The following is a 26987-nucleotide window of genomic DNA, read 5'->3' as shown; positions in this document are numbered from 1 at the left end:
TACGCCAAAAATGTACATATCACAGGTGTACTTCTTTTCCTTTGAAAGTGTGTTGTAGAAATTGAAGGAGGAAGAAAATGAGAAAATTCCTGCTTAAAAATCCACCTTAATTTGGAAGGCTTTTGGTTACGATATTTTGAGCGTGGAGGAGACCTTGCACACAGTCAAAATGTTTTTCAAAACATACTGCTAATTAGGACCCCAGATGACTGTGAAAATGCACTAGAGACTCACACTAATGCTCCTGGAAGTCCCCACTTGACTGGCCGTGAAGTCACACCTCCTGTTCCCTTCTCAGGCACAAGGCGTGAGCCACCTCTCCACCACCAGCTCTCCCAATTAATGGTGCAGACTGTTTTCAGACACTCGCTGCCACAGTAGCTGATGGGTTTGTGTTGTTCTTTGGTCATGCTACATGTAATTTGGTGAGCCTGTCAGGACGATGAAGAGGCAAAGGCTCTTTCCTCTCCCTCCTTTGATTTGTCAATCAGTGTCTTCTTGATAAAAGTAGGAGACACCCATGAGGCTGCCCATAACTCGGATATTAAATCAGGAGGCCACAAGGACCTATTTGGAAACTCAGTCCCACTGCCCACCCCTAACCTCTGTTGATGCCACACTAATAGCCCTTATGTACACACATGGTTTATGCAAAAACTGAGTGTTTTCCACACAAAGAATAAACATCCATGGTAGCATCTGTGGCTTGAATCTTTCGGACGTGGACGTCCAATGTGGGCTTACATTAATCACATTCCAATGTGGACTTAGATTAATTGGGTACCCTCTACCTCACATGCACAGTAGGCTCTGGCAGCATGCTTAATGGAACCAAACAAAACACTGCACTCACTGTGCAATCCTTCTGTATTGTTGACAACAAGCTGTTTCTTTCAGCCACACTCAGCATTGTATCTTTGATCAAACATGGAAACACAAACCAGTCAGAGTTTGGCTGGAGGATTCTGGCAGCCTCTCTGAATCTCTAGATAAGCTCTAATTTGAAACAACGGCTTTGATTTGTGTAGGGGAGCCTCCGTAGAGCCTTGTAAACATGTCTTTCTATCTTAGGGCATAATGTTCCACTCAAATTTAAGTGCTGCTTCGTATGAATTCAAAGACACCTTCTGTGTATTTATTCTCAATCAGTGACAGAAGACTGGCATTCGAAGAAAAGTCTGGGTTGAAATCCATATCGTGGTGTAGATTTTATTGGAGGGAGGGAGAGAGCTGACTTCAGTACCTAAACCAGTGCTTCTCCACTTATCACAACAGAGATCAGTGAAATTCTCAAAAAACATAACATCAGTGAAATACTTTTATTATAGCTTAAAAATTTAAAGTAATTGTGTGTTCCATGGAACAGACCTGTCCATTTACTTATAGGCAATGGCTGCTTTCTGATGGGCCAAATAGGACCATGGGGCTTGTGGCTGAAAAGTTCTGCTACTCATCAGAAATGACCTTGTGTCAGCCAAGTTGTTCCCAAGACTTGTTATTTTCAACTGTCAAGTAGGGATAATAATCCCTATCCATTTATAGAAGTTTTATGATAATTAAATGACTTTTCATCTAAGCCACTGTGGAGTTACTGATTGATTCCTTCAAGCATTTATTACAAAATAGTTGAATCAATCTACCTTGAAACTTTTTGTGTATAAATGGGATGTTCTTGGAGCTTGTGACTAATATACTAAGAACTGTGAGACAAATGGACTTGGATAACACTTTTCTACCTAAAATCATGCACTTACCCATGGCTACATTAAATGTACATTGTGAATATAGCCTTATTTAACCCCCATAAAAACCTTAGAGGTGTATGTTATCCTGACATTACAGATGGGAACCCTAATGCTTAAAGAGGCATTATCACTTGTCCACGATCCCGCTGCTATTAAATCTGGCTTCGATCAGCTGTGGAAAAACTAAAAGGATCTTGTTTAAATACTGCTTAACCCCTTTTTTTTCAGGGGTCTTTACTAGAGCTGCCTCCCCAGCTCTAGTAAAAATAAGATCCAATTCCCCAGAATCAAACTAACCTCTTAGAAAATTTCACAATAAGAGACCAGCACAGAACCCTGACTGCAGCCCTCAGAACTGCTACCTGAAGACAGAGGTACAACCCACTTAGGAACTGCCCATCTGCTGAGCTGGGGAACGGGAACTCCTTCAGATCCATTGACTCTCTGCAGCGGGTTCCTCCTCTGTGCCCCATCATCTGCCCATTTGCTGGAAGCCATACCCCCTTACACGTGCTCAAAGATTTGTGACCCCATGAACATGGAATAAATAAAAACGCCATCCTTATTCTATGTTTGTATGCTTCTTTGGGAAACTTTCTGATAATAGCTTAAATACAAGATTTTTAAGAGGCAGGAAATTATGAAGAACAGAATATCTGCTTTTCAAAATCTACCTAAAGCAATGTGAAAATCATTGCAGATTAAGTTGAAGAAATTTTCTGCCCAGCTTAATAAACAAGGTGGAAAATGTAAAGTTATAACAAGGAAGGAAGTGTAGCATTGGCTCTATCATTAAATCACAGTTCTGAGTATTTGTGACTAAGATTAATCCTTGGCCATTCAAAGCTACTTATACACACACACACACATACACACACACACACACAAACACACACAGCCCATAAAGTATGGTAAAAACTGGAATTCTAAAAAGTAAGACAGCAATGACAAGCAAAGACCAAAATAGCTAAATTTCCCACAAACGCATCTAATAAAAGACATTCTACTGAATAGAAAGATGAATGAATAGGGAAGTGTTTTTAGCTAGAGAAGTGTCAACTTGTGATTAAATAACTGAAAGGATACAGGGCTGCATATCCTTTCATCCACTGGGTACCCACCCGTTTGCTCTCAGCAGAACTAACCAGTGACAAACTGCGTCCACAGATCAACATAGAATGGAGTGCTTCATACGGATGCATACCTAAGCCAGTATGTTCTCAGGCCATCTTGCTCACTAGCAGCTAGTTTTGATGAAGGTGTTTGTAGGTGTGACACCAAGGATATTAAGTCTGGTGCAAGAAATTCTATCACCCGGAAGCAGAAAGGACTAAATTGAGTTCAACCATGTGTATATGGTTAGAAGTTGAAAGGAAATAATCTAAAGTCCCGTTTGCTTTGTTACTGTACTGCCCATTACTAGGTAGAGTTGCTAGATAAAGAAATTCAGAGGTGGATTTAGGACGCTTGGTATTGAAAAAGCTCGTAGGAAAATGAGCCAGTCAACTGTTTTCCTTCACCAGGGCCACACAGAGCTGGATTTACACTCACTTGAAACTGCATTTTCTTTGGCTTCCTCGTGTGCATGTCTGAACTTAATTGTTAGTGGTTGGATTTAGCAATTAAAAATACTGAATTGCGGCCGGATGCAGTGGCCCAAGCCTGTAATCCCAGCACTTTGGGAGGCCAAGGCGGGCGGATCACTTGAGGTCAGGAGTTCTAGACCAGCCTGGCAAACATGGCAAAACCCTCTCTCTACTAAAAATACAAGAAAATTAGCTGGGCATGCTGGCGGGCACCTGTAATCCCAGCTACTCAGGAGGCTGAGGCAGGAGAATCACTTGAACCCAGGAGGTGGAGGCTGCAGTGAGCTGAGATCACACCATTGCACTCCAGCCTAGGCATCAAAAAAAAAAAAAAAAAAAAAGAAAAAGAAAAAAGAAAAAAATACTGAATTGCTTACTGAAAACTAGAGCGAAAACGTTTCATACCTGATAATCTCAGAGATCTGAGGTGCTCCGTGCTATAAATAACGGCAGCATCTATTTGTTGCCATCTTCTGAGGCATGAAAAACTACCCTTTAAAGACTCTTTTATAAAATAACTTTGCCTTGCTTAATCTCCAAGATGAAAAGGATATGAATGAGATCTTCATCATGACTGTGGATTGCTGTGTGAAGTTGATCTTCCAAGTACAATAGCTTCTTGCCTATGTCTTCACACTTTTCTCCAAGTTCTGCAGAAAGGATGTAAGATTCCTGGTGAGAGGGGGAAAACAAGATCACTTGTTAGAGCCGTGGACACAGACAGAACACAAAGGGAAGCTTCCTGGAAAGAGCTCTCCCAGTTTCTGCACCTCAGTCAGAATTGTGCTAGGGCCTGTGTCTCCCCTGGGGATCAAACTTGAGAAGTTGTGAACCGATTTCAAGTTACGACCAAAGAATGAGCTTTGTCTATGCAGTTCCACAGGCCACCTCCCTTGTCTGGTCATTTCAAAGTGCTGCTTCCAGTATGTCAAGTCCTGAAGTGGATTTATCAAACAGAAACCCTGAATCTTCCAGCTGTATCAATGGGCAAATTCAAAATTTAATAGGGATTCTTAAAAAAGTGGGGAGAGGGGTCACAGGAGCAACTGGGCTAACCTGTAAGGACAAAGGGAATATTCCTTTAAGGACACAGGAATTGACTAGGGCACTGAACATTTGTTTACACATTGACCACAGTCCCTGAATGCTAGAATTTAAGTGCCATGAGGTGTATACTGCATATAGAGCCGCTGCTACCACCACCATACATGGGAGCTTAAGCCGCATAAGAGCAGGATGATGCAGCACTTTGGGAGGCTGAGGCGGGCAGATCACGAGGTCAGGAGATCGAGACCATCCTGGCTAACACGGTGAAATCCTGTCTCTACTAAGAATACAAAAAATTAGCCAGGCATAGTGGCAGGCGCCTGTAGTCCCAGCTACTTGGGAGGCTGAGGCAGGAGAACGGCGTGAACCCGGGAGGCAGAGCTTGCAGTGAGCTGAGATTGCACCACTGCACTCCAGCCTGGGCGACAGAGCGAGACTCCGTCTCAAAAAAAAAAAAAAAAAAAAAAAAGAGCAGGATGATGATGTCTTTTTGCTGCTATCCCTAGAGCCCCCGGCATAGTATCTGGCACATGACAGGCATGTAGTATTGATTGATTTGATGAATGAACAGTTAAATCTTAGAGCTCCTTCCTTCTCTCACGTTTTCCCTTCAAACTTATTTCTATGAGCCAGAAAAGGGGCTTCTTTATGTCACTTTCCTGCACGAAACCACCACAGAGCAGAGTCTAAACTCTGTCTTCATAGGACCTCGCACAAAGCCCATGGTTCAGCTGTATCCCCTCAACTCTCCTAAAGGCAAGCTAAGCTTTGCCAGCAGGACTAACCCCGTTGCCCTCTCTCATGTTGTTCTTTTTGCCCATGCGTTCTTCCCCACTCTTCTCTGAAACCCAACCTTTCCTTCAAAAGCCCCAAATAATAATTTCACCTTGTAGTGCAACCATTCTGATAAGTTCTGTGTCCACTCAAGTGAGGTAAGGGCCATGGGTTAGTCATTCATCCCAGGGCCCCAAGTTGAATGCTGGGCATGTAGAAGGCCACAGACTTGTAAAGGAAAACAATAAACAAGGTTAAGAAAATGAGAACAGAAGATAGAGATTCTTAGAATAAAGCAGGGGGAGAAGCAAGAAATGAGCTCAGAATTAAAACTTAAATGTAAAGGTAATATTTCCTTAACTAAAAGTGAAAAGCTTAGAAGATACACTAAAAAATTTTTGCAGACCAGACGCAGTGGCTCGCAGCTGTAATCCCAGCACTTTGGGAGGCTGAGGCGGGTGGATCATGAGGTCAGGAGTTTGAGACCAGCCTGGCCAACATGGTGAAACCCCGTCTCTACAAAAAATACAAAAATTAGCTGGGCGTGGTGGTGGGCGCCTGTAATCCCAGCCACTCAGGAGGCTGAGGCAGAAGAATCGCTTGAACCCAGGAGGTGGAGATTGCAGTGATCTGAGATCGTGCCACTGCACTCCAGCCTGGACAACAGAGCAAGACGCCGTCTCAAAAAAAAAAAATTGCATAAGGGAAACTATTAAGATACATATTCAGCTTAAACTACAAGTTTACTACAAAAGCTACAATGAATACCCAACAATAACAACAAAATGCCCAGGTGCGGTAATAGTCACTGTTAAAAAGTCTGGAGATTATGCATTATATAATATTATAATCAGATTCCACAAATAACAATTAAATCCAAGTATATAATTTGATTTTTGCTATGTTAGTTTTAAAATTTACATGCCAATGGCCAACTACTTTAGAATAAAATAGTGCTAATGGGAACTGCAAATAACTTGTAAATATTGGAGAAGTCTAGTATACTGAAGAATGAGCTACAAGCTACAGAATGACTATACGCATTTACTGCAAGTAAGTGTATATAGAAGAGAAATCTAGTGGCAATAACATACAATTGCGGGGACATATGGACACAATTAAAGGAACTTTAATGTGAAGCACCCTTGAAGGTTTACTCAAAATTGACCATAACAGTGGTGAGAAGACAGCAAATACATAAAAATCACAGATAAATATATATATATACACACACACACATATACATATATATGTGTGTATATATATATATATTTTTTTTTACTGACCCTAAAATAATCAGTCAAAGATATGAAATTGAGGGTAGGAGATTACACAGAAGTGTAGACACTGGATAATGAGCAACACCGTCATCACACATGAAATAAATGAGACACTAAGAAAAAGAACATCTGGGAAAAAATGATTGACAGTCATGAAACCACAAATCATACAGGAAGGAGAAAAATACAGTGTTAGCAGGAAAATATATATGACTGAAAACACACTTAAAGAGAGAAAAAGCATAGACTCAGAACAGAAAACCAAGGAATTTAAAACACCCTTAAACGAAATCAAATGACTCAATCTTCATCTTACGGCTACAACAAATATGAAATCAGAGCTAAATTAAACAAATTTAAAATACAGTTTTACATTTCTCCCCCAAACATATAATTCCTGCCTGTTTTCCTTTTTAAATTATGTGCAGATTGATAGTAACGGCATAAATTTTGGAAAGCAATTTCAGACCACATAACAAGCGCTTTAAATTGTTCATATCTTAAGACCCAATAATTTCCCTTCCTGGAATCTATCAAAAAGAAATAATTTGTTCATTTAAATTGAAATAACTTTTATTAAGCCCTTGTAATAAGCATGGAAGAATGTCTATCACATATATCAAATAGAAATAAAAGATTTTTCATGCAAAGATGATGGCATTAAAAGTATAGGAAAGAGGAAATAATTGTCGAACAATAAAGGGAATAGTTAGATAAGTTCTGGTACAGTAGATTTGTATTTAGCCATTAAAGTCATTTTTAATAAAAGAGCATTTAATGATGATGAAATAACTCAAATAGGCAAAACATCAAAATATTTATAATTATTATTTGTGGGGCAGTATTATGGGAAATTTTTATTTTCTTCTTTATACTTTCCTGAACCTTTAACACCCCTAAAATTTGGAAAAAAGTTATCAAAAACCCTAATTCAAACCATAATGAAAAAGGAAGAAATTTACCTGAAATATTTTTTAGTTTTTTTGGAGATTAAAAAACAAACAATGTAGCATAAAGGAACAAATTCAGAGAGCTCAAGTCACCATGTTTGCTAAGAGAAGATCTGTCTGGCATTCTTTTGTGGGGCTGTTTTTCCAAGGCACAAGTTACAGGATCTCTCTCAGGCTTGTGCAGGAAACTCTACTTGTTGGTCTGACAGCTTCTGATTCTGAACTGAGAGGATACTGAATGTGAACCAGGTGGATATGACTTAAGAGATGTATTATTTTACTATAATGCTCTCACTTGGAATCTTGAGAATAGAATTAGTTTAGACCTAAACTGAGAATTGACAGCTGATGAGAGGGTAGATTAATATATTTCTATCAATCTGATAAAAAATTCTGTTCTGTCCAAAGAAATCTGTCTGTCCAGAGAGAGCAGGGTGGGATCAGAACCATGGGTATTGGCTGGGTGCGGTGGCTCATGCCTGTAATCCCAGCACTTTGGGAGGCGGAGGCAGGTGGATCACAAGGTCAAGAGATTGAGACCATCCTGGCCAACACGGTAAAACCCTGTCTCTGCTAATAATACAAAAATTAGCTGGGTGTGGTGGCACAGGCCTGTAGTCCCAGCTACTCAGGAGGCTAAGGCAGGAGACTTGCTTGATCCCAGGAGGCGGAGGTTGCAGTGAGCCAAGATCGCACCACTGCACTCCGGCCTGGCAATAGAGGAGACTCCATCTCAAAAAAAAAAAAAAAAAAAGAACCATGGGTATCAGCTGTGCAAAGTTTCCCAGGTCCTGCCTGTTAGTCCATAAATGAGGGACTAGGCAAAACTTCCTTGGCCATTTCCATGCCATGCCCAGGTATAGCAGAGTGTAGGTGTGGTCATAGCAACACACTTTTCTGGAATATTGCCTCTCCACCATCAAGAAACAGAGTTTATTACTTCTCCTATTAAACCTGGATGGCCCTTGAAATTCCTTCAATGTATGGAACATAGTAAAGGTGACACTGCCTGACTTGCAAAGTCAGGTCATAAAAGGTGACATGTCTTTTCAGATCATCCACCCTGGAACCCAGCCTCCATGTTGTGAGGAAGCCCAAGCTACATGGACGGGCTGTTTGTAAATGTCTGGATGAGAGCCTCAGCTAAAGCCCTAGTCAACAGCCAGACTTGGGAAGGACTGAACCTTCAGATGGTCCCAGCCCCTGTCTTCAAGTCATTCAGCTAACACCCAGACATTGTGGAGCAGAGACACCCTCCTCACTGTGCCCCACCCCAATTTCTGATCTACAGATCCACGAATATCATAAATAGTTCTTTTAAATCACTAAGTTTGTGGTGATTTTGATGCAGCCATAGTAGCTAAAACAGGGGGCTTACATGGGTTGTCCCTACACAGAACCTCGCATGAGTGGATAAAACTATTGCAAAATGCTAGCAGGTAGTGCATCTTCACTGGTACCTAGTTAGGGAGTTGACTGACTAGATTTTTGAAGCTCACTAAAGTGCTAATGCCCAGACTTGTCTCAGGGAGGGGAGCTCCTACCCATGCAGGGCACTATGGCCATTAGGCTGGGAAGTGCAACAAAGACATTACAACAAGTGGCCACTGCCACTGGTCAGTAATCCCAGATCCCTGGCTCCTAGTTCAATGTGTAAGTTCTTGAACAGTACAGGCACATATTCTGAGGGGTGTGTGTGTGTGTGTGTGTGTGTGTGTGTGTGTGTGTGTGTGTGTAGACCAAGTACAGTGAAAATTCCACAGGAAGACATACCACAGTGAGTCCAACATATCTGAGTGCAATACGACCCACAGGGCATCACTTTCTTCCAGCTTTGGGAGAAGTGGCTCTTTCTTCAGGGGACACTTAGCAGAGCAAGGTGCTCAAATCATGAGAGGCAGGTAAGAAATATACAGATTCCTGTCTCCTGGAACCTCACACTGGCCTTGGGGCACACCCACTGCCTAGACTGAAGGACAACATTGCTGTCTGTTTAAATGATCATGTCCTCCTGGTATGTGATGTTTATATGTTACGGTCACACAGGATGGCATAGTCTCTGCAGGAAGCATCAAGCGTATTTCACTACTTCTAGTTTTTCCTTTGCTTGGAAAGCACCTTGCTGGAGTATGTTCTCTCAAACCAGTGGGCTTTAGGCCTTATTCTGCAGAGATCCCCTGGTAGGAGGAAAAGGGTTTTTACTGTCAACCCTACCTCAATTTCTAATTTTATCTGTTTTATTTGCTAAGCCTTCATAGAAAGCTACATAAATAAATAAATAAATAAATAAAGGGAGCTGTTGAAGAGAGTTTGTTTGCTTCTTTTAAAATAAAAGAAACTTTTTTTTCAAAGAAGGTGTCTCAGTGAAAGCTTTGGAAGCACTGACATTTCTGTTTAAGCCAAAATAGTGAGTTGTAAGCCAGGTGTATTAATCAGGAGGCTCTGCCTTGGGTTGTAACTGCAAGAGAAATGGAGCTTCCTTATCTTAACACCATCTTGTTTCCCAGGACAGCAAATGCATTTACAAAGATCTGCCTCCTTCAGGGCTACTAAGAATGTCGGAAACCTTCCCTGAGAATCTTAATACCTAGAAGCAGAGAATGCTGCTGGATTTGGTAGGGGTCTTGGGAACCATCCTCAAGGTTCAATTCCTTTTCTTACATACAAGAAAAGAGGCTTGAAGAGTCACTTTATTTTTTTAAATTTTTTTTTTTTTTTGAGACAGTTTCACTCTTGTTGCCCAGGCTGGAGTGCAATGGCGTGATCTCGGCTCACTGCGACCTCCGCCTCCTGGGTTCAAGTGATTCTCCTGCCTCAGCCTCCCGAGTAGCTGGGATTACAGGCATGCGCCACCATGACAGGCTAATTTTTGTATTTTTAGTAGAGGCGGGGTTTCTCCATGTTGGTCAGGCTGGTCTCGAACTCCCGACCTCAGGTGATCTGCCCGCCTTGGCCCCCCAAAGTGCTGGGATTGCAGGCGTGAGCCACCGCACCTGGCCAAAGAGTCATGTAACTTGGGCAAAGTGGTGATGGAAAGAAATCAGAGAAGCAAACAGCGAGCGCCTGTAGACATGGTGTTCTCTTCCCTTCTACTCTCAGAACTCTGCAAAGTCTCAATTCCTGGAGGGTTCAGTCTTATTAAAGGGATATGCTCCCTCCAGGACTCAGAGGCATAATGAGTGGAGGTGACAATGATAACAGCCATGACAATCTGGAATGCAATGATGGGCACAGGACCTCTCACCCACAAGTCCATAAAATATCAGGCTGGAAGCAGAGAAAAGCAGCGGGCACATGGGAAAGGCGGCGAGAATGTCTCCTTTCCAAATAAGAACGTGAGTATCCAGTCCCATCTCTCCCATCACCTCAGTGGATTCCAAATAAACATATTCTGAACCATGTCCACAATTTCACACACTGAGTGTCTCTCTGTGTGCAATTTGTAACTTTTGCTCCCATTTGTACTTTAAATCAAATGTGACAAAAAAGAGAAAGCCTGCAAGACTGATACTTGATAATTAAAAATACCACCCACTACAAAGCCACTGGGATTCCTAGCAGAAATGGAGTTCTGTAGGATTTGCAATTCTGAATGGATCATTTAAAGTACAGGTTGCTCGGCATTTCAAGGTGTCTTTGAAGACTCTCCAGTAATTTGTCTTGTCAGGCGGTCCTTTCAGCAATTCAAATTATTATTTTTTTCCTTTCTGAACATCCATCCCATCATTTAACCCTAGGAATAATTGTTTTCCCTGTGGGTCAGAATGAAAAGCAGTTACAACAGGTAAATGGTCTGATTGCTACACCTAACACCCCCTCTTTTCAAAACTCTGCAGATTCCACTTCTTCCAGGAACGTTTCAATCCCGAATCTCCAACCCTGCCTACTTCTGGGTAAGAGGAGTTCCTCCCTGTGTGTGTAACTGCCTGTCTCCCTCACCAGATGATGAGGTCCTGGCCCTGCCTCCGTCATCCTACCTTGCTCATAAAAGGTGCTCAGTAATGCTTGTTGAAGTAATGAATGGAGACTCCTGTATCTTATGAGAACTTGGAAGAAGCTATGCTGTTTTTCAGACTACACTTCCAAGAGATCATTTCACCCAAGTATAAAGAGCCAGGAAGGAAAACCAACAAGAAGAACCTTTCTGGATGCTGAACACATGCCTTTGCCTCAGTGCAGCCAAGAACAGCCTTATCTGGGATAATTTTCTTGCCACAGGGACAGCCATGGGGTCCTGGGGCCCTCCACAGTACTGCTGTACACACATGGCTTTTATTGGCCTCCAATAAAGCCCTACCATCTTCCCTGCTGTCCCTCCACACGGGTATGATTCAGTAGCACCGATTCAGCCAGGCAATATTTCAAATATAATTTGCTTAACTCACCTCATGATCAAAACCCGTAGGCCTGAATGTTTGGGCAGAAATTTTCAGCTGTGTTGAATTAGAGCTGATGTCAAATTTCTGTCCTGCTCACCCAACTCAGGGAGCATGATTTAAAAACAGAAAATAGGATTTCCTTTGTTGGGCAGGATTTTCCCATTACAGTGACTTTCAAAAAACATTTTGCTATAAAAGTGTATACCCAGAAAAGCATTCAGTTGCTAGCCTGAGCAGATGTCTAAACCACATGCCCCAGTAGAAGAACAGTCACAAATTCCATGACCAGGGTCTCCAAGGACATTTTTACTTAGTTATAGTTCCCATAAACAAGGCCTAAGTCTTTCCCTATGACATGTGGAAGATACCAACATTTAAAATTTTAGAACTGGAGCTTATATTCAAAGGGTAGGGAATATATTACGAAATAATAATGGTTGTTTTGATAAGAGAAAGTATCTGGTAACTATCTCATCAGGCTGTATCTAGAGTGATGAGGAAATCATATTTATTATTTCTTTTCTGAATAGAAAGTACCTTTGGAAAAGGAAACTGTTTAAGTTAAATTGCTAGGTAGGCAGGTACTACTGTGGCTGCCAATTCTACTTAGGAAAAGCTTCCACACCTAATAGAGCATACATTTGCAGAAATGTTATCATCAATGGAGATTTGCCACAAATTTGAGCAGACGGGTTACACCTTGGGTTGAGTCACTGGATCAAGATGATTTAAACAGTCTATTTCTTAAAATGCTGTCAAGAGTTATTCTAAAGGGAGGGGCTATGTGAAGTCTGTAAGAGTGTCAAGAAATAGAATAAGAAAAATCTCCAAACTGAAGTAAGAAGTACTGCTAGGATTCTAAGATTAATCTGAGAAAACAGGCAGTTACCCTTCAGGTCTCTCTTTCAGACATTGTGCTGGGGGCTATGCAGAGAAGTCATCAGTTACTTCCACCCTTGCTAGGGATCAGTGGTGCAGGGGAGGGGTTAGTACCTGTAGCTCTAGCATGAACCTCCACCTTGGATACGGTACTCTTTGCTGTGACTCAACTGCTTACCCAGATCCTTATTTCCCTCGGCTGTGTAATAAGGCATCAGCAATACCTATCCACAAAAGTATATTTGCCTATCCACAAAAATATTTAATTCCTGCAGTGGAAGTCACAGGCTACACAGTAAAGAAAAAAAAAAAAAAAAAAAAAAAAAAAAAAGGACAGGTGTTCCCTTATGGCCATCAAGCCAACTGTTTACATATTTTACATATTTTGGGGCTATAGCAGTATTTAAGTTTTTAAAAAAAATTTAAAACATAAAATTGAACACAGCACACATACATGCTTACAAGCCAAAAATGCTACTTGAACCTCATAATGGTTGCTACATTGTGAAGTCTCACTCCTTCTCCTCTGGCTTGAGGTAAACCAGATGTGATTACCCCCATCCGTGAGCTTAGCTGATGCATCAAACTATTTCCTTAGTTTAGTATTAAAATCACTGCCTTAAATATGTTCCTTTGGGCTGTTTTCCAAAATACATGCTTGGTAAATACATTTCAGGAATGCGATGTGGTTTTCTCTTTCTTTTTAAAATATTATCTACAAAAAGACTATTTACTTCAAACAAATGCCTGCCCACAACACAAAGAATATATTTCACATGTATTTGACATAGATTTCATGGTGTTTGTCTTTTCATATAAATGCCGAGTTCTACAGTCGTGTAAATGCCAATAAGCAGAGAGGCAAAATTGAGACATTAAGGGTATATCTTTATTACTCTATCTGATACGAGTATTCATCCACATATTCAAATTATACGGTTACTCCCTGAGTAACTGCGTATTTCTTTTAAAAGCATCCAGATGTCGTCAGTGGTAAAGAAAACATCTGAAATATTTAGATCTCTTTAGGTCAGAGCAAGCAATGAATTGTCTTCAAGTATCTGCATGCTTGTTTTGAAGGCGGCTCGGAGAAACGAGCTCTAAATAAAAGTAATTAACAGAACCAAACAAACTGTTAGAAGAAATTGCTTGCTAATTGGCATATGTTAATTGGCCTGTGGTTTCTAGTTTACTTGAAGGGCAACCTTTGAAAAGCTACAGTTTATATTACACGATCATGCAAGAGGATGTGAACTGCTTTTCTTTAAGCACACTGAGTTTGATCGTCAAATCTGAATAAAACCAAACTTCATTAGAACCCTCTGAGAAAATAATCCATTTGAATCCAAAATGAGATTCATGGCACCGGCTAGTACCTAGATACAGTCCGTTTAATAAAAGGATTCAGATTCTGGGGATAGGGACATCCAACCCTAAGGCCCTTTTGTATAAGAAAATAAAAATGAAAAGTGGTTTGAAGGATTCCTTTTAAGGGAATGTGTTCTTTCAGCTAAGAAATATTGAACTGTAAAGGGAAACTATGAAGACAGAATCAAATCCCAAACTCCATCCATGTTCACTTTATAGTAAAACAAATTTGAACTCTAAGTGTTTTATCGTAAACTGTGCAACTATTAAGACTACCATAGTTACTGTTTTTAAATGTCAGTGTTTAATCCTGGTTCTGGATGTCACCCCTTCCAAGTGAGAGCTTGCTTCCCACTCTAAAGTCTCAGGCACCCCTGTAGCTGGAAAGAGATAGGGATGCTATGGTTGGTGGTATCTACTCTTTCCCTCAAAAGGCACTCAGACAAAGAAGAGCAAATGACCACTCTTCTTTTCTCTCACTGTTACCCAAGCTTGTTGGCCTGAGGTTCCTAACCATATCAGCAAAATAAGATCTGCTCTGCCATAATCAATGGTTCCAGGGAATACCTGGGGGCCGGGTGGAGGAGGGGGTGTGGAATAACCAATGGCTGGCAAAGCAGAAATACCAGCATATTCAGAATGGAAGGCATTAAATGATTCACTGAAAAAGGCAGTGCAGTAAGTCTTGGGTAGAGGTAAGATAATTTCACACAGGAGTTTCATGGAACTCCAGTGTTCATCTCCTGCCTGCTCCTAGTTAGGAAGGGCAGGAATAGCTCACGACCAGCTTATGAGGGGACCAGAAGCTCCTGGGGAGTGGAAGCTCTTGACTTTAACTGCCCTGGCTGCCCAGTGGTGGGGAAATCAAATGCACTGTAGCTATGATGAGGGGGCAGGGTGCTATCTCATTTTCCACATTACAAAAATTCTCAGCTACTCCCAGGACACCACTGAGGATTCACTGGATAACACCTCCTCTGTTACAAACGCAGAAAATGAGTCCTTGCCATTCAGGCAGACGCCATCCTGCTATCGATCCCTCAGTCTGCACCAGTGAATGACAAGGAATTTCCAAGGTGAACGGCGTCACCAAGAGCCCTGAGGTTGTTTTCCTTAGAAGCGCTGAACTATTTTTAATTAGTGGAAAAAGGGCCACCGTGAGGCCCTGGAGCATGGGGCAAGGTTCCACCATATTCCGAAAGAAGGAGAAGCCAGCAGATCAGAGGAGTCCCCTTCCTTCCCTTGGGCAGGTGAAGGAGGCTGACAAGCTGATGACAGTAATTAACTGAGAGAACAAGCAGGAGCCAGCTCACTGAACAGAAGAAACACCTCTCTTAGCCACCTGCCAGCTTGTCCCTGGACTCTGCTTTCTCTCTCAAATTCAGTGGCCAGGGCCAGGCCAGGGGCAGGGTCCTGGTAAGCCTGCGCAGTTCTGTTTCTATTGGTCAAGTTGCATTTGTTTCTTAACTTCTGTAGGCCAGTTGTATTTAAATACCCTAATTATACAATCTAAATAAATACTATGTAGAGCGATGAAATACTAATGTGAAAAAAAGTGCTTGTTTCCATAAAAAGCAAGCTGGAAACCTTGGAAAGATTCAATAACATTTAGAGAGAGGGGGAGGCTGAGAATTGTTTTGCAAGTGCTGTTGACGTTTCCAGCCCACTTTAAAGACACCAAAAGTGGAAATTGTTAATGATGCACGATAGGTGAGGTTTACACAAGGAGGGTCATGTGAAAAGCCAATCAGCAGGCTCTACAAACAGAAATCCTTGGTCCTATATCGAATGAATAGCAAATGAGAGGGCACGTTTTCAGCTAGAAACAAAAAGGTTTAAAATACACATGCATCATCTTTTATGATTCTCTGTCTTTTCTGACTTTTTAATTAACCAACCAATTACCAACCCTGGTTGCATCCTGGTTGCTTCTACTGCTCTGCTCTTGGGAAAGATGGCTGGATTTGCAAAACTTCAAAATGTAGTGGAGATAGAACTTTTCTTCATGTCCTAGCTCTTTGCTTTCTCCCCAAAGACATTAAACAAAAAGAGCAAAACCAGCTGATGGGTAAGTGAACATTTTTCCCTTGTCAGTTCTTTTCAAAAGTGGGAGAGATATCAAGAGATCACACATTTTGGGATGTGCTCCTTGGAGAGTCAAAGTGAGTTTCCAGCTGTCCCAGGGCCAGTAAGTGTCAGAGAAAAGAAAGAATCAGATCTGGACCCATTATGGCTGAAGAGGAAGCACTTTTGCCCAATAGAGACATTTCTAGATATAGAAATCAGTTTAAGACAAGGAGGACAAACATCTTCATTGTGGATCACCTTTTCCAGCCTTTTTTCATGTGAAATTGAGTAAAAAGGAATGGAGATACTTATGTTGTGGCTCACAGTATGATACCCCTAAGTGTGACACTTTGGTATGCTGAGTACTTTGAACCAAAGGAGATTGGAAGGCCTCAGAAGCAAGGTCTCTCTGACCTTCTCTTGCCCTCCTCTCTCACACTCCTTTTTCTCCCTGGATGCAAGCCATAGAAACCAGAATTCCTCTTCCTCAAAGCCAGTCTTAGAAACTAGGACTCCTCTCCCTCAAAGCAAACATAAAACCTAGAAAGGTCACTCTCTTCCTTCTCCCTTGAAGACCCTCCATTTAGAGGAGTCCTGCCCCATACCCAAGAGGAATAAATACTATGCAGAGCGTCCAAGAAGAATCTGAACAGACAGGGCTTGCTGGTCCGCTCACCCCCTAGTCTATAACCATTAGATCATACCCATTTTGTCCAATCACATTCCTTCATAGCTGACTATTATTCTGCATTAAACCTGAGCATAAAAATAGTTTTCCCTGGGTCTTTGGGTCTTCATTTCTGAAGCCTCCTGTGCCATGTAAAACTCTGATTAAATAAATGTGTCATGTTTTTCTCTTGTTAACTTGTTTTTGTTATAGGAGTGTTAGGCTTAATGATGGCTGAGGAAAGGTATCACACCTTTCCACCCCTAAACTTACAATGCTTTTTGAAGACCTCAATCTGAACAAATGAGGCTACATGGTTGCGTTGTGTCTTATTGCTAATTCCGTTCATTGCAGCTGTGTTCACACACTGGCTACTCACATACTGCACGCGATGACTCAACATTGCCAGGTCCTCGTTTGGCCTCTTTGGTGAGAGCTACTGGCTCAGAAAGGAAGCAGCTGGGATGAGAAGTCTGGGAGAGTGGTACTGTCCAGGGAGCCCATTATGTAGAAAAAGCAGTGGAAACAGAAAGCACCCCGCAGGCTAGGTTGCAGACAGGAAAGAAAAAAATTACGCAGGTATTATGGCCAGAACAGCCCATACAAAAGAGCCACTTCACAGCGGAGGAAGCCTGGCTCACTGATTTCCCTGGCTCCTGTCTGGCCCCCATTCAATTTCTGTAACATCTATGAACCAGGGCCAACAGCAGCTGATAGTTTCCAGAGTCCTCAGAAAGGCTTGGAGGAGAGCTGTCATGAAACTGGAAGAGGGCTCTTACAATTCGAGGAAGTTCATGCTAAGATTGGCACTGAGCCCTGTTGCTGACTTCCTCTGTAAGAAAGTCCAAAGCAAATTGCTTCACCTTAATGGGCCCAGCTGTAAAATGGGGGAATGGTGCTCAGCAGCCTGGCAAGGACCGTAGACCCAGGAAGGTGTCAATCAACGACAAAGCCCTTGTGATAACAAAGTATCACCAGAACGCACATCACCACGTTGGCCAGATAAGCACGGAAAAGGCTTTGAAAACTCATCTTCCTGTGGACCTCTATAAGAAGTCAGTAATTTTTCATGGAAGATTTGGGTCAAAAAGAAATTGACTGCCTTCAGGGCATCAAGCTTCAGTAGAGAAACCAGTATAGGATGGTCAGACCCAGCAGGGAGTTCTAAAGCAAAACCAACCCAGAGCTGCAAAGCGAATAGACATTTTAGCCACAGGATAAATGCAAAGTACCCAGACTTCAATGGCTCCCGGAAAACACAGGCAGGAAAACAAAAGCACCTTCCTAATGAGACCCTTGTTATCATTTCCCTGTACCTTCTGTAGTCTAAAATCCTGGACCCGAATACAAATGGGAGTTTTCCTTCGTTAAACCTTTCTCTGACTGGGTATCTTCCACTAACTCATTGCTCACGTCTACTTCTTGACAAAAAGTGAGTATATTATACATGTAAAGGAAAATTTAAAAATCTCAAGCACCCCCAAACTCCTTATGCAAAAGGGAAAGTTAAGCCTGGAGACTGAGTCATACAAACAAATAGCTGTAGTTAGCATTATGCATACAAAAAGCATTTTAGAGATGCTTGTGACTGCCAGAAAGAGTGATAGAAACAAAAGTTAACACAAATTAGCCTCTACTATGTATGCGTCTCTCACTTCGTGATGCATCCTTTTATTTAAATCTTCATCACAGCTTCGTGAGATAGTTTTCATTATCCTCTCATGTCGTGGTGGTGTTTTTCTTAACAGATGTGGAAATGCGGCCTGTAAGAGGCCTAACTGAGGATCATGGCAGACTCAGACTCAAGCCTTGTGCTCTTTCCAGCAGGCCAAACTGCGTTTTGATAGTCCTGAGACAAAAGCACTGACTCAAACATCTATAGCCCGGTTTTTAAATAGGTAGACATTTAAAAAAACTTTTTTAAATAATTGTTATAAAGTCATACACAGTAAAATTCACTCTTTCTGATGTAAAGTTATGGATTTAGACATACACACAGTCACGTAACTACCACCACAATCAAGAGAGAGAATACTTCTATCATCCGCCCCCAACTTCCACGCACCAAATTCCTTCCTGTTGCTCTTGTAATGAGTCCCTTCCCCTTTCCTGGCAACAATTTATCTGTTTTCTGGCCCCATAATTTTGCCGTTCTCAGAAAACATTGTCTTAAAATCCATGGCACTCATGAATTCAAAGAACGGCTGCCCTCTCTGTGAAAATAAATCCAGCACTGCGATACAGGAACAGGGAAATGATACTGAAAGCCAGCAAAAGCTATAAGGTCCCCTCTAAAGCACCCACTCACCCCCAAGAAAGCAACAAATAAATATAGGACACCCTCAGCATTTCAGTTGGTGGAGAGGATCTGGGAGGCTTTCTGGGGGACCCCTGGAGCACCCAAACAGCAGCCACCACAGGACCTAGGATAAGGCTCCACTCTTCTTTCATCCTTGACCCCAAGCTTCCTGTTTTTCAACAAATATAGCTCTGTGCTCTTATAGCCAGATAGTGAAATTGACAAGTGCTTATAATGCTATGCAGGAAAACAAATCCTCCTATGCCTGGGAAAGTCTGTCCCCAGAGAGCCTGGAGGGCTCAGGGCTCAGTGGGCAGGGCAGAAAAGGAGGGAGAAAGGGAGGGAGAGAGTGATGGGGTTCAGAATACACTACCCCAAAATATGGCACCTTGGCATTTGAGGAACAGCAGAAGCAGGAAAGTCTCTCTGACCTTCTGCAGCCATTCTTTCCTGAAGCAGGCCATAAATAATTATCTGACCTTCCTCTAAAGTAGATTATAACACCCTCATCTTTAAAGTGTACAACCTATACCCAAAGGAAAGGAGTATCCTTATCTCTGAAGACACAGGGATGCAGCGAAGAATCCGAGCAAACAGGCCTTGCTAAGCTCCCCCCAGTTTATTGCCATTAAATCATACTCCTTTTGTCCAATTATACTTCTCCACATCTGTCTGCTATTCTTCAAACTTAAGCATAAAAATACCCTGGTTTCTGTTGCTTTGGGTCTTCATTTTTGCAGGCTCCTGTGTCATGTAAATTTTATATTAAGCACATTTGTACATTTTTCTCTTGTTACTCTGTCTGTATAGGTGCCTCAGCTGAGAACCTTTAGATGGGTAAAGGAAAGATATTCATTTTTCTCCCCTACAGGAGAAAGGGATCTCTGCTGAATCAGTCCCGGCCTCCAGCAGAATCAATGACCCAGGGACTCCATCACATACCTGGCATGGCTTCTGACTGCCCCACACCGAGCTCCTCCTGGTAGCTCACTTTGGAAAGCCAGACACACCTTCAAAGACTCATTCCCAGAGCCTGCAGTTTCTTCCACCCAGGAAGAAACACCTAAACACTTGCTTAGGTGGCACTTCCCTCCACCCCAGAATATTCTTTCAAGCCATCCACTTGCAGCAGGTGGTAACTTTTCAACACCTCTACCCAGAGCATTGGAGACCAGGCTTTGCTGGAGGATTCCACCTGCAGCACCTGGGTTAACAAATGAGTTCAGATGTCTATAAATTAACGTAGAGCCTGTGACTGGACCAGCAAGGATGCAGAGTGACTGTGGTTGCTTTCTTATAAGACCATGGAATCCAAATATAGGATCAAGGATCGATTTTCTAAGCAGTCCAGAGGCAGTGACTAAGAACACAAATGTCTGCTCTCTGAAGGCCATGGTCCTGCAGATGGGATGTGAGACTGGCAGGGCTGGCCTGGGGAGGTGGCAATTTCCCCACCCACCAGTGGTGAGTCCTGGCAAAGACCCAGGGAGGAAGCACAGCTAACATCTAACATCAACCATGAGACTTGAAAGCCATGTGTCATGATCCTCCCGCGTCTCCATGCTATTTCCTTTCCACACTCACAACACCTGGGAACCTGGGCCAACAAAGAGCTCTGAAGACTCAGGTCATGGCACTGAAATCAGGAAAAACTTCCTAGGGCCTTTTTATGGAAAAGACTCTTGTTAGGGTGAGAGGAGGAAAGTGAGGAGTGGAAGGGGAAGGGAGAGAGGAAAGAGGGGAGAGAAAAAGAAAGTTAAATAAAACCATATTTTAATTTGTAATACATATATCTCAGGCCAAACTTTAGTTGTGTTTATGAAAGAAGAACATTATAAACATTCATTATGATCTGCTTTTGGTAAAAACAATTAATGGGATAAATACATACATTTGAATGTTTCATTCAAATAAATAATAATATATTGTAATATATAGATTCTAAATATATAAACATCATATATGATATATAATATATAATGTATAGTATATACGTTAAATATCATGTATGGCATATATAATCTATAGTGAATATAATAACTATATTATATATGACATATATAATGTATGCTATATATGGTAATTCTATATTAGACTGCATATTCTAATTCTAGCCACTAAATTAGAATGAAAATGGAACTAAATATGCCAAAAGTTGGGTTTTTTTGCTCTTCTATATTTCAAACTTCTACAAAAATTCTACTTTATTTTGTAATCATATTCAAGAGTTATTGAAACTTTTAAAAGTTTATATGCTCAACGGGAAGCCCTCCCAATATTTATTGTTCCCATTTGGAGCATGGTCCCGAAGCACCCCTTAGAATAAGGGTCCCCTCTGGAGGCCATGTGGAAAGGACAGACCTCTTTCTGTTCGCCTCCAGCACAGTGCAGAGAGGGGATGAGGTGAGCCTTCCATTCTTCCAGTGCCTGCAAAGGGGTCTTCCTTTTATCCTCGGAGTGGAGCCTGGGGGGAATAGGAGGAGCAGCTATACAGACAGCTCCCTCTAAGTCATCCATCTGCCTCTCATCTTCTACAGACAGGCTTCCCCTGGCTTCCTGAAGTTGTAGGCTCTGGATAAGCAATCGACAAGCTTCCAAGTCAGCTTCCCACACTTTCCCAAGCAGTGGACACTTGCAGCTGAGACAGAGAGGAAACAAAGGCATAAAAATGAACTCAGTGATGTTTCATCATACCAAGTCGATAGCTTGTCTACCTGGCTAAAAGTCAGCTGGTCATCTTATACTTGGTGACTTAATTTCACAGTGATAAATTATTTCAACTAGAAGATTCATCAGAGGGACCAAATTTGCACACCATCAAGTCACCATGAAATGTGCTGGTCCTTAGCTGCTTGGTCTGCAAAGGCATCCAAAATCCTATGTATTTTTCCAGACTCAGCAGCCCAATACAACACAGTTTCTGCTCATATATGTGTTTCCAGCCCTACTGACTTGCTTTGAATCCTCAGAACTGTCCAACTCTTCCAGGCTAGATCATCTCTCTCTGTCCATTCCCCACCAACACACATATAACCAGGCCTTCATCTGACTAAATCATATTATCTTCAGAACTCGGCTTAAATAACCTTTTTGGGAGAAACATTCCCTGCCTTCCAACTGGAAAATATGATGGATCTCTTAGCATTTTTTACTTTTATTTCAGAGTATTTATGACAATTCTAATTATTTATGTGATTATTGTTTTCTTTTCCCTGAGGGCAGGGCTTGTAAACTATGTTGTTCTCCACTCTATTGCTAGGCTCTATTGTATTAGTCTGTTTTCATTCTGCTAAAAAGAACTGCCCAAGACTCGTTAATTTACAAAGGAAAGAGGTTTAATTGACTCACAGTTCAGTGTGGCTGGGGAGGCCTCAAGAAACTGACAATCATGGCAGAAGGTGAAGGGGAAGCAAGGCACCTTCTTCACATGGTGGCAGGAAGGAGAAGTGCAGAACGCAGGGGGAAAGAGCCCTTTATAAAGTCACCAGATCTCATGAGAACTCACTATCCTGGGAACAGCACTGGGGAAACTGCCCCCATGATTCAATTACCTACTCCTGGTCTCTCCCTTAACATTTGGGGATTATGGGGATTACAATTCAAGATGAAATTTGGGTGGGGACACAAAGCCTAACCATATCATTTCACCCCAGCCCCTCTCAAATCTTAAGTCCCTTTCAAATTTCAAAACCAATCATGCTTTTCCAACAGTACCCCAAAGTTTTAATCCATTCCAGCATTAGCCCAAAATTCCAAGTCCAAAGTCTAATCTGAGATAAAGTAAGTCTCTTCCACCTAGGAGCCTGTAAAATCAAAAGCAAGTTAGTTACTTCCAAGATACATTAGGGGTACAGGCATTGGATAAATGCTCCATCCCAAATGGGAGAAACTGGCCAAAACAAAGGGGCTACAGGCCCCACGCAACTCCAAATTCCAGCTGGGCAGTCAAATCTTAAAGATCTGAAATGATCTCCTTTGACTCCATGTCTCAGAACCAGGTCATGCTGATGCAAGAGATGGGTTCCTATGGTCTTGGACAGCTCCACCCCTATGGCTTTGCAGGGTACAGTCCCCCTCCTGGCTGCTTTCATGGGCTAGCATTGAGTGTCTGCAGCTTTTCCAGGTGCATGGTGCAAGCTATCAGTGGATCTACCATTCTGGGGTCTGGAGGTTGGTGGGCCTCTTCTCACAGCTCCACTAGGCAGTGCCCCAGTGGGGACTCGGTGTGGGGGCTCTGACCCCACATTTCCCTTCCACACTGCTCTAGCAGAGGTTCTCTATGAGTGCTCCACCCCTGCAGCAAACTTCTGCCTGGAAATCCAGGCGTTTCCATACATCCTCTGAAATCTAGGCAGAGGTTCCCAAACCTCAATTCTTGACTTCTGTGCACTCACGGGTCCAACACCACATGTAAGCCTCCAAGGCTTGGGGCTTGCACCTTCTGAAGCAACAGCCTGAGCTGTACGTTGGCCCCTTTTAGCCATGTGTGGGACACAGGGCACCAAGTCCTGAGACTGCACAAAGCTGCAAGGCCCTGGGCACAGCCTACAAAACCATATTTTCCTCCTAGGTCTCCAGGCCTGTAATGGGAGGGGCTGCCATGAAGACCTCTGACATGCCCTAGAGACATTTTCTCCATTGTCTTGGGGATTAACATTTGGCTGCTTGTTATTTATGCAAATTTCTGCAGCCAGCTTGAATTTTTCCTCAGAAAATGGAATTTTCTTTTCTATTGTATCATCAGGCTGTGAATTTTCTAAAATTTTATGCCCTGCTTCCCTTTTAAACATAAGTTCCAATTACAAATCATCTCTTCATGAATGCATAAAAATGCACTGCTTTAAGAGCACCCAAGTCTCGTCTTGAATGCTTTGCTGCTTAGACATTTCTTCCACTAGATACCCTAAATCACCTCTCTCAAGTTCAAAGTTCCCGAGATCTCTAGGGCTGGGGCAAAATGCTGCCCATCTCTTTGCTAAAACATAACAAGAGTCCCCTTTGCTCCAGTTCCCAACAAGTTCCTCATCTCCATCTGATACCACCTCAGCCTGGACTTCATTATCCATATCACTATCAGCATTTTGGTCAAAGCCATTCAACAAGTCTCTAGGAAGTTACAAACTTTCCCACATCTTCCTGTCTTCTTCTGAGCCCTCCAAACAGTTCCAACCTCTGCCTGTTACCCAGTTCCAAGTCTCTTTCACATTTTTGGGTCTTTATGGCATCTTCAACATGGATCATGAACTCAAATATATAGCATGCCCAGCACGCAATGTAAATGTGTGGGGCAGGGAAGGGATGATATAAACCATGACAACTAATATTCAGCCTCAGTGGTAGAAGATAATAGAAAGGAGTGACTGTGGCTAGTTGGGAGTACATATCCCTGTATATGGAGCACATCAACAACTCATCAGCTCAGGCACACTGAAACTATGAGGAATGTAAATTCAATGTTGACAAAATTTTGACTTTTTTTTTGGAAAACCAAAAATCAGGAATTTTCAATGAAAATATATATTTTCACCGATCCAGACAGCTTCATGCTAGATATTTTCTACAGACCTATCTTCCATTTAATAACCCTTCCTTCTACTGTCTTGAATCTGCTGTTCAATCCACTATTGTGTTCTAAGTTTCAGTTACTTTTAATTTGATTTTCTTTTATATATTCCAGTTCTCTGTCAAAATTCTCCATCATGTTCCCTATTTTCTTGGACATATTAATTAACATTCTCTCAAAGCCCATGTCCATAAATGATGAGATCAGAAGGATAAAGAAGGAATTAGGCAGAAGTAATATTAGAAGAGATTATCAGCTAAGAATATCATGTATTGACAAAGAACATCAAACCACACATTTAGGAAACACTACAACTCAAAATAGGAAAAGATCAAAGAAAACACATACCTAGGCCCATCATAATGAAACTTCTAAACATCAAAGACAGAACAAAACTCTTAAAAGCAGTGAGAGAAAAGAAAGGCACATTAACTTCAAAGGAACAAAAATATGGATGACAGAAGTGGTGAAAGCTAGGAGACAATAAAACATCTTTAAAATGCTGAAAGAAATTAACCAGCAATCTAGAACTATGCAATTATTTGAATTTTCTTCAAAAATAAAAGTAAAATAGGCTAGGCATGGTGGCTCATAATGTGAGAGGCATAATGGGACTTCTCTGTACAAGAAGTATTTTATTTCTTGATGGTGAGGATTCCATGAGTGAAAAATCATCAAGCAGTACATTCATGATGTATGTATTTTATGTCTATGCCAATATAAAATAACAAAAAGAGAAAGAAAATATAATAAGAAAAGGAGGAAAGGAGGAAGGGAGGAGGGAGGGAGGGAAGGAAGGAAGGAGGGAGGGAGGGAGAGAGGGAAGGAAAGAAGGAAGGAAGGAGGGAGGGAGGGAGTGAGGGAGGGAGAGAGGGAAGGAAGGAAGGAAGGAAAGAAGGAAGGAAGGAAAGAAAGGAAGAAGGATGGAAGGAAGGAAGGAAGGAAAGGAAGAAGGATGGAAGGAAGGGAAGAAGGAAGGAAGGAAAGAAGGAAGGAAGGAAGGGAGGGAGAGATGGAGGGAGGGAGGGAGGGAATAGATTTTCTGAGCGATGCACTGGAGCAGGAGTGCAGGAATGGGGTCTGGTCCATACTAGAAACAACAGTCCTTAGTTGGGGGCACTTTGGTATTTTTCATTTTCCTAATTTTAGCCAATCTAATAGGTAAAAGGTGGGATCTCGTTTGAAGTTGCATTTCTCCACTAGAATCATTTCATAGCCACTCAGATTTTCTTCTGTGAATTATCTTTTCATATTCATTGCCTATTTGCTTCTTTCTCAGGTTCCCTATCCTTTTCCCAAGGGTTTTGTTGAAGCAGACATTTTATTACCACTTCAGTATCTTTAACTTTTACACTCTATTCAAGTTTTCCATTTATTCTTCTGCCATTTTAATATTTTATATCCTTTATATAAATTAATCCTTTTTTAATGAATTTCAAATGTATTGTTACATGTTTGTTCATATTTTTTAGAAGTATTTAAAAAATTACTTGTTTGTAGATCTCCTTTTCAGTATGTGTTTTACTTATTCTTTTTCTGATTTATCTTATTCAGTCATATCAAAGGTTTGCTATCTTATTACTCCTTTCAAAGAACTAATTTTTCCTTTGTTAATCTTCATATTGATCTTTGTTCACTATTTCATTGATTTGTTCTTATCTTATATTTCCATTTTCCCCATTTCTTTGGATTTATTATCTTACTTTTTATTAGCTTCTGTAAACACTTAACTCATTTGTTTTCTTTTTCATATTTTCCTCTTTTGAAATTTTAATGTTATAATAAGCATATTTAAAGCTCTTGATTTTTGTCTGAGTAATATTTTAACCATGTCCAATATATGTTTATTTAAATTTTTAATTATTAAATATTTTAAATATACAGAAAAATATGGAAAATAATTTAACAAACACTTGTGGGCCTATCACAAAATCTATCAATTTGAAATATTTTTCTGTAATTGCATCATATATATTTTTAGAATTTACAGCATTGTTGTCCAGCAGATTTGACAGACAGCCTTTTCATTATCTTTCCTAATGGTTCCCTTGTTAATTCAAGGGCTGTATAGTGATATGTTTTTTCATTTCTAAATAGAATAAATTTTTTTCACCTCCCTTTTTGTTAGATTAATATCTAATTTTATTGCATACTGGTTGAGAATTAACTCTATAAAATTATCTGAGGGTTCTCCTATCACCTAGTACTTCATTGATTTTTGTAAATTTTCCATATATGTCCAAAAAGAATGAGCATTGTGTTCACTGAATGGAAAGTGAAGGCATATTATGTTATTAAAATCTTTATATATTTGTTTTTCTTGTTGTTTGCTTCATCTATGAGTTTCTGAAATGAGTGTTTTAAATTTCCAACTATAATTCTT

General features: G+C 41.2%; 1 protein-coding gene across 2 annotated transcripts in view; it reads right to left on the bottom strand.

Moving 5' to 3' along the window:
* DISC1 (DISC1 scaffold protein) overlaps window positions 1–26987 on the bottom strand; it is a 415293-nt gene that overhangs the window by 10819 nt on the left and 377487 nt on the right. Inside the window, exons 11-12 of one of the 2 annotated variants that reach the window (XM_019031872.4) lie at window positions 21403–21679; window positions 3886–4003 (exon numbers count right to left, since the gene is read on the bottom strand). In XM_019031872.4, coding sequence (XP_018887417.4) covers window positions 3886–4003; window positions 21403–21679 — 395 coding nt within the window. Of the gene's footprint in view, window positions 1–3759; window positions 4004–21402; window positions 21680–26987 lie in introns of those variants that run through there. The other variant, XM_055373011.2, reaches the window with a different exon arrangement.

Source organism: Gorilla gorilla, chromosome 1 (assembly GCF_029281585.2).
Source record: "Gorilla gorilla gorilla isolate KB3781 chromosome 1, NHGRI_mGorGor1-v2.1_pri, whole genome shotgun sequence".
NCBI lineage: Eukaryota > Metazoa > Chordata > Mammalia > Primates > Hominidae > Gorilla > Gorilla gorilla.
This window is presented reverse-complemented; position numbering and strand designations above follow the sequence as displayed.